Below are 13,140 nucleotides of genomic sequence, written 5' to 3'. Positions count from 1 at the left end.
GTTTTCTAGTAATAATGTCAGATGAAACGTTCCAAACCCAAAAGAATGAGCCCTCTAGTGTATCTCTCCGTTGCCTTGAACAGGCTGTGTGCTGCAAAATGTGCTGCAATTGTAGGGCCGAATTTCCCGCGCTGTCCTGTGGTTGTGACGTCACATGACGCTGCATGCGCATCCTCCCCGTTCTCCCGTGCCGGCTTCACTGTTGGCTGCAGTACCCCCGACGGCCGTCGTGGTGAAGGGTGGCGCTAGAGAGTCTCATTTCTTAAAAGGAGCCTCATGCTCCTTTAATTGATGTACATCTTTTTTTAATATTTGTTCTTGCTGTCGTCGTCTCAAACATGAGTTTCCCTCTCAGGTCATAGCAGGTTTCTTTAATTTGGAACAAATCCTGAATGCAGTTTGGAAACAGTTTCTGCTGGGCTTTAAAGGCAAATAAAACAGTTTTCTGCTGTAATATATCATGGAATTTTAGAGTATTATATTTAATAAAGAGATTATTATTATTATTATTATTATTTGGCATTGACCTTCATCTATTGAATTGTGCCCCCAAACTTTTTTTTCATGTAGATACGAAAGAAAGCTGACAGAAAACAAAACAAAGAGGCATTTTTTGAAATCTTCATAAAAATGTTTGATCATCAAGTTCAACAACAAAAAGTCTACATTTGTGATCCTGTCAAGGAACCCACATAGACTGGATCAGAAGAGCCAGACAAACCTCCACTGAGTTCACCCATAGGTGTCCTGAACACATCAATTTGCCCCATTTTTAGATGAATCGGGGTTGCGTGGACTCACCTTGTGCCAATATGACATCGTCCAGAGAAAGCTGGTCCAGAACCGGAAAAACAGGCTTCAAAATCATTCTTCTGAAAACCCACGGGTGACTTAAGTGGGGGGCTTGTCTGGTTGTTTTTATAGAGTTATGGTGTGCAGCATAACATGAATATCCCCAGGTGTTCCCTACAAAAGCGAGGTCTCCAGACGTCTCAGGGACATCTCTCTCTGACTGTGTGCTGTTGTCATTGGGATGTGGACTGTGTGACCAAACATTGTAGACACATTGTCACTTCAGCGTTTACATATGAGGCATCCCTGTGCATACAAATACAGCCACAGCAAAGACGCTGTCTTTAACTTACTTGGATGAAGCTCCAGAGGAGCAGCATTGAAGTGTTTTTGAAAGTCAGAGTAAGTTCACACTTTTCAGTCGCTCTTATAGATTTTGCTGCAAAGAGATAGTGAAATATGTAAAGAGAGCAGCTTTATTGGATATCGATGATTATTGAAATATACTAAATGTGTTTTCCATTTTATAATTAGCTGGCAATGTTGGAAATTATATATATTGAGGTTTAAATAATAAAACACACAAGGACAAGGTGCAGAACAGAGCAACACAGTCTAAAAGAAACAGCCTAATATGAAAATCCCTCGCTTGAATCTGCCAGGAAGAGGTCGCGAGGGTTTTGATGATAAATGCAGAATTGGAGTTTATGCTTAAAAAAAATTAGTATTGATTAAACTGCAGTCTATTTGATATTCAAAGAGAGGACACATGTGTTATGCGAGAGAAGAAAAAAAACTGTGAAAATGCCTTCCAACTTGATTTCCAGGAGGAATGTTTTTGCCAAGAAGTCAAGTATCTCTGAACTGGCAACAAGCGTAGAACTGCACTCCGTCATGCAAGGCTGTAAAACCCTGCAAGCCTTTATTGGACGGTTAATTTTTGGACAACGAAATGATAGAAGGGGCTTGTAAACTCGTCATGTTTTACATCTCGGTGGGTTGGAGCGCTTTGTGAAATATAAATAAAAGCAGAGTGTAATCATTTGCAAATCTCATAAAGCCACATTTTATACACTATAAAACATGGAAAACACATCGGATCTTAAAAGTCAAATATTTTACCATTTCATGCAAAATATTACACCAGTTTGAATGAAATGGCAGCAACATGTCTGAAGGGCGTTGGGATATGAGCAACCCAGTTCAAAAATCAAGTTAATATTTATCTCTTTAGCAGAATTAAATCAAACTCAGCTGACCAAAGTGATGCACAGCTAATGATGAAAGTCTTCATCTCTGATTATATGGGGGTGGATTACTGCCTTAGAATAGGCAGCTTGCACATGTGGAAACAAAACATCAGTGCTTAAAGGTTTATACAGGTTTTTTAAGCTGCAGATGCTTCCAACAAAATGTCTTTTTTGGTCTTTTTGAGACATTTTTCAGCTTTCAGCAATGCAATACTGACCTTAACACCTCATCCATTTGTAAGCTATTACATTTTAATTTTAATTTGATGAATAAGATAATGCTTCATGAGATTTGGAAATCAATCTTTTTTTTTTACTGTTTAGAAAGTGTTCCAACTTATAAAATATGGAGTAATCGAACTTGTTAAAAACTGATTTGGTCGGGTGGAGCATTAAAAACCTCCCAAGTCAGTTGGTACGGTTGCTGCTCAAACGTGTCGTCTTCATTCCAGCTCAAAGACCACCAGTCACACCCCAGCAGCCAGTGCTCTCAATGATCAATGCTGCAATTGTCAGAGTATCGTGTTTCCACGACAACCAGCCTAAAGCCAAGAGCTGAAAATCATGTTGAAATGACAACTACACATTAGACATTTTAATTTGAGACAATCTCTGTAACCGTCTCTGGGGTTTTTGCAGATACATATATAATCGTATTATCCGCATACATCTGGCAGTTAACCTTTTTCCAACTGTCAGGAACATCATTTATGTATAGACTGAAAGTAAAGGACCTAAAATTGATCCTTGGGGAATTCCTATTCTACAAGTCTAAACGGATGACAGATATTTTTCGTCAGATGACAGAGTATGTGTATTGAAGTAAATAAGGGGCATATTTGACAGCAATACTGCTTTTCCTTTGTGCAATGGTCTAGACTAGAGCAGTGATTCTCTACCGGGGGTCCGTGGGCCCCTAGTGGTACGGGGTGTAATTGCAAGGGGTCCATGAGTCTGTGAAATTAAAATGAAATGTATAGAAATAGATCATTATTTTACTCAAATGTGACCGACAGCTTTATCCACCTAAACTACAGAGGGTAACATGTGCTTCTTTTACTCTTTACAAGTGTAATTCGTTGTATTTTAATAAGAAATCGTGCACCCGTTTGCATTGTTGAAGTTACTGCATGACACTGTTAATACAAACTGCATCCTTTTCAAATTTTGAGCCCCTCAGCGTTTCAGTGGGGATGCACCCTTCATTTCTTCAAAATTCTTTAAAAAGAGACATTACAAAGAAGAATATATTGTGTTGGGACTCTCAGCAGCCTCTGTGTTTCATATGTGGAGAGGTTCTGTTAAACCGAGCCATGAAACCAGCACCAGCACCGTCATCAGAGGGCAAGTCTGCTCAGTTTTTCACTCGGAAATTCTCAGTTCAGGGCAGCACAAAATCATACATGTCACTTCAGCAACTTCTCTCCAAGCTTCGTACCTGGTAGTTATTTGAAGTCTGCATCTATTCTGTTTGATAATGTTGAAAGGATGCTGTATATATCCTGTTTTGTTACATTTTTCTACCGAGGAGCTGCTGCCGATTTATGATGTTTTCTTTGTTCTGGAAAAGGCAGTTTCTGCTGTTTCTGTCAAATTCCACCCCCACCCCTTAGATCAGGGTGGGGGTGCTAACTTGAACGCTGCGAGGGGAACCTAAGAGTTGAAATTTGCAGGGGGTCCAGGACCCCAAAAAGGTTGAGAACCACTGGTCTAGAGCCATGGGGAAAGTTGTGCCAAATTGGAAAAGTAACTACGTTTCGTTAACAATATTTTATGTGGGAACGCCTTACACTACTTTTCACCCCAAAAAATATGTTACGTTACTGTAACGCAACACACAACATAATTCATAATTCTTTATTTTTAAAAAGGGAAAGTGTACATTGATCAACGTTTCCTTGCAGAAAGTAAATGTCCCCGAGTTAGCCGAAAGGCTAATTTTCATCAGCAGTCCATTCGCCAGATGTTAATGTTAATACTTTTTTGAAAAATAAAATAAAAAATGCACAATAGACATAAACACAAATACAGCATGCATGACATATCACAACAAAAACAGATACAGTGCAAAAATAGAATAGAATAAAACAAATGAATAAAAGTACAGTACAATCATCTTAAATAGCTTGAGAGCCACTAGCACTACCACTAACAACACTAGTTAGGAAGAATGTCGGAAGTGTTTAAAGCTTCCCCTTTTAGCAGGCAAGGCCATAGTAGCTTACTAAATTAGCATCTCCTACAACATTACAAGACTCAGTCTTAGTGGTTTTTATCTGACCTGAAACAACATACAAACAACCCAGAAAGATGCTGGACTTGGCGTGAGTGTTATTTCTTTTTATCTGAAGTTGTCGGAGGTTTTGACTTGTTATCACCTCAGTGCCCAAGCACATACTCTCACGCACAGAAAAAAAGATTTTTCATGATATGTGAATTATTTATAACATTTATAAAGGTGTTTGTTTGACTTGTCAGGCATTTTTCATCCACGTCCAAATATGTTAAGATACAAACTTTTAGTCATCTCACTTTCTCTCTGAGCACTAATTTTAAACGTCAATAAAGAAGTGTTGCTCTGATTCATCCATACGTGTTTTTATTTAGTCAGACGGCTTTGTGAACATGAAATAATGATTTGCACTGCCGTCTTCGTGCAGCCGAATTGACTTTCACTTTGGCTTACAGGTAATGTTTATAACCTGCAACCAATCAAATAACTGTGGAACTTCAGTGGAACATAAACAGAAAAACCTACATTAAAATGGTTCAAATATTAGTGCAGAAATGATGAAGTGAATGAGTGGGTAGAAGTTGCAGAACCTTATTTTGATACAAGCAAAGAAGAAGGAAAAGAAGATGTTTCATGTCCAACATTTTAATATGTATGGACATTTTTATAAAAATTGAACAACAATGATAAAGTAATTTCAAATTTAACCATGGATCTATTTATATTTCAGGTTGTTGCATCATACAAAACAGAGGCAGCAATTATTCCTCAGAATGGAAAATAAAATGTTTTTTGTCTCTATCTAAGCAGCTGCAAATTTCCCAATCTTTGGTCAAACAAACACTGGTGAACTTTGTTTTAGTGCGATACAGTTTAGAAGCACTTACGTAGCAGGAAGCGTTCCAGTTGGTTTGTTTTGTTTGGGGACCACATTAATCAGAAGCCCCTTCACTTTCCCCCGCTGGAGACTCACTATGCAAATTGTTCCGATCAGCTCCCTTTATTAAATTGGCTTGTTCATTGCCACATCCATTCACCTGCAGGCCCGAAGGGTGAGCTGGAGCTGTTATCTCTGACAGGAAGAGGGGGGAAAGAGAAGTAGCACTTTCATAACCCGGGCCAGTTTGAAGCAGCCGAGTGAGTGATTGACTCCATGTCGGTTTCACTGATGCCCTGATAAATGAGAGCCGTTGTCAGCACATGTACGCGGGTGCCGTAAAAATAGACGCGCCGTGGGAGATGATTCCACATAGACGAAAGTGGAGATGCGTTTCCAACCTGAAGCATGTCATTTCCTCTCTCCCTGGTCATTTCCCTGTAGTACAAAAGGGAGTTAAACGACCGCCGCTCGGGCACGTGTTTGCATTCACATGCAAAATACTCTAGCAGTGCTTTTGACGTCCATATTGATGCTACAGTTAATACATTTGTGCCTTTGTCCTTGTGGGGAAAGTCTAAAGATATTTTGTCATCACTTTTTCACACAAAGCAACCTCTAAACTTTCAAGCTGTTGCGATAATGTGAGACAAATGGCAAAAACGATCTCATTTAGTATCTTAAAAAGGTCCTTTACAATTGATTGTGGCAGGGTTATAGCGAATCCAATCAATCATGAGTTTTATTGAACAAAGAGAAGTATGAAGCACAGAGAAATCTCACAGATAGAGCTCCCATTGAGTTAAATTTGGGTCTAAATAAGTAAGATAAATGAGACATTTATAGTCTTGATTTAAAATGTACTTATCTGTGTCTCCCTAGATGCCTATTAAGTGGATGGCTCTGGAGTGCATTCACTACAGGAAGTTCACCCATCAGAGTGACGTTTGGAGTTATGGTGGGTGCTAAATGCATTTTATGTAGACATCACTGCAGTTAAGAAGCCATTGACCTGAAATCCTGTTTGGTTATTTCCCACCTCCCCGATCTCTCTCTCTCTCCTCCTATTTCATTTTCCCTGCCTTCGTTTCAGGAGTGACCATCTGGGAGCTGATGACGTTTGGCGGTAAACCGTACGACGGCATTCCCACGCGAGAGATCCCGGACATCCTGGAGAAAGGGGAGCGCCTCCCCCAGCCCCCGATCTGCACCATCGACGTTTACATGGTCATGGTTAAATGTGAGAGAAACACACGTGCACAGAAAAGAAAATCTGCAAATGTAGTTTTTATGAGGCCGTGCAAACCGAGATGCTTAAGTGGTGATTTCCAAGAGAAAAAAGAAATCATTGAAGTGGTTTTCAGAGGAATAGTATGTGTTCTGTAGTACATTAGTGCCTCTATTCTTTATTAATTGAATAACTTTTACTTTCCTGCACAAGAATTAGATCAGAAAAGTCAATACTGCCCTCACTTTCATTTGCTTAATATATAACTGGGTTGGCAACCTTCAAGCTGAGCTCCATCTACTGTTTCAACACCTCTAAAGATCACTAATTAAACCCTTATTTCTCCAGTGATCCGTATGAAAATACAAAAAAAACATACAAAAACAATTGAATTAGGGTGACACATGTTGGACTCATGCCTGGGGTCAGTAACCTTTTTTTGATCTTGTTGCCTGGCAACTGCTTTCAGAGGGACCTCAGGATGACTCTGCGCCGGTATGAGTCCAAATTTCATTTCATTTCATTTCATTTCTATAAACAAAAATGTGACGCTCTCCAAAGACCTTTGAGTATTGCGTACACGAAGAATTGCATATATTGTTTAGCATTAATGATGTGTATTCAGGTTTGCCCGTTGCGGTGCCCTGTGCACTAATGCACCACATATTGTCGATGAATACGAGCTTTTGAAGCAGCAAGCTGGGTGATTCCTCTATTCTTTAGTCTAGAGCCAGCAGCATCTAAAAATCCAAAAGGTGCGTGGGTGGGGGTGAACGAGAGCATTAAATGCTGCTTGATGTGCCTTTGTGAACTAGTTCCCAGCGGCTCACCTCGTCTTTGTATAGATCATAACTCCAAATAGTTGCTAATTATTTTAGAACGATAGAGAAAAATACCACAAGTAATACAGCTTCCTTGAAGAAGAGCTGTTTTATTGTTGTCTGTGTTTTCTGATTGATCACATTTCTGGAAGGTTCTATGAAGGCTGGAGGTTTCAGGTCGGGATCAGGACACAGAGCCCCCACAAAAAGATACAAGAAGATCTTCAAGTCCAGAAAAACAGTAGTAAAATTGAGTCAGAATAGGATCCAGAGTAGGAAATCTCTCAATGTGATTACGACACCTACGACACCAATCCAGCAAAATCTAGAAAATGTTTGTCGCATCCTTGCAACCAAATACAACATTCTTTCAAAACATTAAGCAAGCAAAAACAAATGTTTGTAGGAAGCAGAAGCTGCATATCTCATGAACATGCCTGGCCACTTTAGTCTGGTAGAGCCTGATCAATCAGAGAAATACCCACCTTAAGACGTAGTCAGAAGATGTCCAAAAATCTAGTTTTGCACAACTCAGTTTGTGCGACCTGGATCCTTTTTTTTTTTTTTTAGAAATACAATACATTCTAAATCTTTCTTTTTTTTTTGTAAGAATTCATTGTTGCAACACAACAAAAGGCCCATGAACATCAAAAACCATGCTGTGTCCTGTTAAAGGTGATCAGACCTTTTTACTACACGTTTTACTTGGTGGAAGAAGAATTTTAAATGTATTTAGTGTCATGCAGTTTTTAAAAGTGTTGAGCCCACTGTACCGTGCTGCCTGAAAGATCCTGTGATCACCGACCATTATGATGGCACTGCTTTCAATATTATAGACCATGACAGGACTGTGGTCTCGTCTTAACCCTTTATAGGGCGAGTAACCATATACGGTAATTTCCGTGGACATGAAAAACTACTTTCCCCACACTTCTCAGTGAGGTCTTGAAGTCATGTGAGTTCATCCTGCCAATCAGCACAGATCATGCTTTGTCACAGACAGTGTCATCATGGCATCTGACCAATCAGCAGTGCCCTGGAGGAGCGGGAACTTCATTGATTTTCAAGAAGGGGAAAATTCACATTTTTGCTCCTACCTTCTTCCAAACAAAAGTTCAGAAAGCTGAAACTAACCATGCTAAGTTGATGACACTCACACAGCATGTGTTTGAAAGATGGGGCTAACTGATGAGATAAGTGTTGTTTGTGCAGAATTAGTGAAATAAATTAAATAGTTAGCATGAATAATGGTGACCCCATATATGATCATACGCCCCTGTGTGGTAAAACTAATGCAAGTGACTAAGGAACCTTTTATAGACATATGCCAGATACTCTAGTAACCCTTACTTTGTGCATTTTTTTACAAATACACCCCCTTATGGTCAAACTAGTTCAAGTGACAGTGTCCTTTTGTAGACATATGCCCGGTGCATCTAGTAAGTCACACTTCGGGTGTTTTCGTTTTACAAATAGCGCATTATAAGGTAAGATAATATAGGATGTTGCATTGGATGTTGCCACAGATTTGTATAGCATAATATCAGTACCACCATTAATTCTAATGCTATTCTTCACTTCTTGTTCTGTGGCATGGTCAATGGCATGGCCAACCTGCCTGCTGCTGGTGGAGAGAGAGGGTCAGGAGCTGATTGGACTGATTGGACGAAATATATGGATGGAGAAAAAGAGAAGCCCTATAAGTCAAGTTGTACCATTTATGGAGAAAAGTTCTAATATCTCTAGGAAGAGAGTATCATAAATATTATGTTGTATGTGTTTTTTGTATTTTTATACATATCCAATGTATGGGTAAAATTTCACCCTCAATGGGCAAGTAACCATGCATGGTAACTTCAGTGTTAGATACAATGTTACTCGCGATGGGCAAGGAACCATATATGGTAACTTCTTTGACCTTGATTTGCATCAAGAATTAAAAAAAAATGAAAAAAAGAAATAATGAAAAATACTCTGGTAGTAGCCCCCAATAACACTCTAGGGTTGAAATTGTACATTTCCAAGTATTTCAATGAGTGCCCTATAAAGGGTTAAACATTGGTTTGGCATTCCTGTCACATCATTCTCGCTTATCTCTCATCCTTTACCATTGTCTCTGATGGTATGCCTCAGGGCTTTATCCTGGGACCAGTTCTCTTCTGTTTGCATTTGCTTCTTTGGCGTCATATTACAGAAAAATATGATAACTCCCTTAACTTTTCTGCAGAAAGAAACACCTTTACCTAACTCTTGAGTCTGATGACTTCCTGCAGCTTCTCCTGGGTGATCTTGATTAGAAAAAATTAAACAGTGACAAGATGATTGTTTAACATTATCATATTGACAGTCTAAACTAATCATTTAAAGTTGCTAAATGCAAAAGTTTTACTTCAGAAAGTTCACTCATGTTCACTCATTTTGGAAAATAATCAACATAAACTAAAAATAGGTTCCAGTAAATGGATACAAAGACTCCATTTGAAACATTTCTAAAAAGTATTTTTTAATCAAGAATGATTTATTTCCCTCCCTAACCCGGACACCATCAGAATAATTAGAATATAAATATGAGTTGGTTGATTATTACTAAGCCACAAGGAGCCGTATGAATTACCAGTACTGTGGTGTGAAGTACATAATCTTGTTTTTATTATTGTTGCTTTTTTCTTCCACTTTTAAACCCTTTTGCAACTCAGCTTAAGGTTAGACAGATGAGTTGTAGTTTAATAAAAGAGTTCATACTTTTAATATTCATCTGGAGAGATATTACAGCAGCTCAGGGGCTTCATTTCAAGGCTGGAAAAGGTCTTGATATATAAAGAGGAGGCAGAGATCGAACTGTGTTATCATGAAACTTTGATGAGATGCTGGTTTATGGTGTGCGACGTGCAGGCCGGTCCTCATCAGGGACTCCACCCCCGTCCTCGTTGATGTCATCCTCCATCTGGACTACCAGGCTTTTTCTTCCCAGTCCAACCCATCCAAGAACCCGCCGTCGCCTCTCCCTCCCCTAATTCTCCCGCCCTGTCGCTCCCATCTTGAGCTCTCTCCCCAGGCTGAGATCAGAACCCCGGTGCTGCAGGAAAGGGATCCACCCTCCCATATTTCCAGGAAGTAATCCAGGAATGTTTGCCAGAACATGCTTCAAGATGTGCCAGCTATTGGCTTTTTGGCGAGTTTTCCTCGTGCCAGTATGGTCATTACTCCACCTTGTCTGAACTCATCAGTGGAGGAGTGACTTTTCTATCACTCGGTCGTCTATCGCCTGAGAATCCCATAAATATGACTATGTATAAACCTGTTTTATGTGGTTCCTGCTTGTGTTAATCATCCAGTCTTTTATTGCTCAATTACTGTATCTGAATTATGAATGTGCCTCTTAACACTGGCTGCTTGTTGCACTGTGAATTTCAACTTGTAGCACTGATTGGGAGTCACCCTGCAGAGAACTTAAAATACCAAATGAAGGAAAATAATGTTATTTTACTCAGAGCATTAAACTAAAATATATTCCCATGACAAAAGATGTGGATTGGACTGAAATGTCATGCTGTCTAATAGTTTCCAGCGGCTAACGCTGACACAACACTGAGGCGAAACCTGGAAGCCCTGCAGACTTTTACCCTTATAACAATGCCAAGTTATTCTTTGACTATTGAGTAAAGAGATTGTTTTATGCGCTATGCAAATCTGTCAGGATATGTCAGGGCCGTGATATCACAAAGGCTGTGTTTATCCCAACCTGAGCGTGATGTTCGTCAAGCATCTCTTTAGCTGGTGGAGATACAGACGGGAGGATAAAGACTGTTCTCCAGCAACGACAATGAATAGTCCTGTATTAAAGGGGGTTGTGTGAAGCACTTATGAGTATTTAGTGCCTTATCTGGAGGTAGACAGCAGTCTCCGGGCTCCTGGTTTGAAGTACCAGACGGGAGCTGTGATAGGACGGGAGCCAAACATATTCACAATGAGGGAAGTAGTGGAGCTAAATTTCACTGTCTGACTCCAACCTCATAAATTCCAATAACACTTAAACCAAATGTTGCATTAGATACATTTACGCTCTTTTACTACACAGTTTTTTATTTCATCACTACATTTTATGTACCTCAATCCGTGTAACAAGGTCTGTGTTTACTATTTATTGTTTGTTCAACTTTAGCGTGACCTGCTTTGATATTTATAATAGTAGACAGTCGTCACAGAAATATTAGTTTGGTGAATCAAGGATTCATTCTGACAGGAAGCTCCATGTCCATGTTCACCATCTAAAACATCAACAACATTTCATAGCAGTTAAAGCAAGATATGAATATATTTACACCATGTCACTGTCAACTTTTGTATCAGACAGGTGTTATTTATTTGGCACTAACTTTAATTTGCCCGTTGCAGAATGTGCTGTGTTAAGCTGACAGTAATACAGCATAAAAATCCACAATAAACCTTTCATTTGGACCAGTATGAAATTTATAGTAGGAGAGCGCGGTAATGGGGATTTATCAACTAATTATTTTTTTTTATATATATATGTTTTTATTGGTAGACTGTTTCCACAATACAGAGCAAAACAGATGAACATTCCTTTTTTTTCTCCCTCACGCCATCCCTCCCCCCACAGTTATCGTCATCAATTTTCCCTTGGGAATAACACAAAAAATAATAATAAAAATAAAAGATAAAAAAATAAAAATATAGTGACATAATAAAAAAGTAGTAGTAGTAGTGCAATGAATATAAACTTAGATAAGAAAATAAAATGAAAACGAAATGGGTTGTCTAGAGATTAATAATTAGTTCTTAGATTAATGATGAGCAATTCCAGTAATAGTCACAGGTTATACTAGTAAATACCTGAGTCAGAATGTTGTCATATATCACCCCCAAAGTTATATACCAATGTATTTGTAATTAGGCTGTTACTATTCTTAGGGATAGAAAAACAACAAACAACGAAAAACAAAGACATCAGCTCAGTCCTTTGGAAGTACTCTCAAATTTTCAAAATAAGTAATAAATGGTTGCCAGCTCAAGAAGAACCTTTCTAATGAACCCCTAATTGTAAACTTTATTTTTTCCAATTTTAAGAAATCCATAATATCTTGAGTCATAAGGCAATAGAAGGAGGCTTTGGGGATTTCCAAAACATCAACAACATTTCATAGCAGTTAAAGCGAGATATGAATATATTTACACCATGTCACTTTCAACTTTTGTATCAGACAGGTGTTATTTATTTGGCACTACCTTTTATTTGCCCGTTGCAAAATGTTCTGTGTTAAGCTGACAGTAATACAGCATAAAAATCCACAATAAACCTTTCATTTGGACCAGTATGAAATTTATAGTAGGAGACCACAGTAATGGGGATTTATCAACTAATTCTGATGGGACTCTTGGCCGGCTACCAATGACTCAGGCCAGTAGCTGCACGGTGCAGAAGAGACAGGGTAACACTGCTTTTTTTTCCCCTTTTCTTTCTTTTAAACCCCCAACTTGCCTGTGCCACCTACAGAGATGATTGACAGGTGAATATCACAGGTGAATATCACAGCTGTGATAAACAGATTGAGGGCTGAGTCAAAGAGGTAGCGGGGTCACGCCGTCCACTCGGAGGCCAGAAGGAAGCTCAGCCATTGGCCGTGTTAATCATAATTACATGTTGCTCACACATTGAGAGCCGTTGTTTGTGGTTCGGCGTGCCGTCATGCTGCTCACCCCGCTGTGTCGGCGCAGCCCCAACAGGTCTGACATCCAATTCAATTGCTAGAGTAATTGCGACTCATTTGGATAATGTGTCTGCACGGGGCACTACAGGCAGAAATTAGATGAACGGCACAAAGTCAGGCAAAGTCAGGTGAAATGACAACAGAAGCTGTTCATTTACAGGGAGCAAGTCGATCACATCCTGGGATCACGTTGCTGTGGTGACCGCTGAA

General features: G+C 39.3%; 1 protein-coding gene across 1 annotated transcript in view; it reads left to right on the top strand.

Annotated features, from left to right (window-relative positions):
- The window catches only part of LOC133424882 (receptor tyrosine-protein kinase erbB-4-like), a 382,181-nt gene that overhangs the window by 358,796 nt on the left and 10,245 nt on the right, over window positions 1-13,140 (top strand). The window contains exons 22-23 of the mRNA XM_061715451.1: window positions 6,035-6,110; window positions 6,246-6,392. Coding sequence (XP_061571435.1) covers window positions 6,035-6,110; window positions 6,246-6,392 — 223 coding nt within the window. The remainder of the gene's footprint in view (window positions 1-6,034; window positions 6,111-6,245; window positions 6,393-13,140) is intronic.

The sequence above is a fragment of the Cololabis saira genome, chromosome 24 (assembly GCF_033807715.1).
Source record: "Cololabis saira isolate AMF1-May2022 chromosome 24, fColSai1.1, whole genome shotgun sequence".
In the NCBI taxonomy this organism is placed as follows: Eukaryota; Metazoa; Chordata; class Actinopteri; order Beloniformes; family Belonidae; genus Cololabis; species Cololabis saira.
The sequence above is the reverse complement of the archived record's forward strand: the minus strand, read 5'-3'. Positions and strand labels throughout refer to the sequence as shown.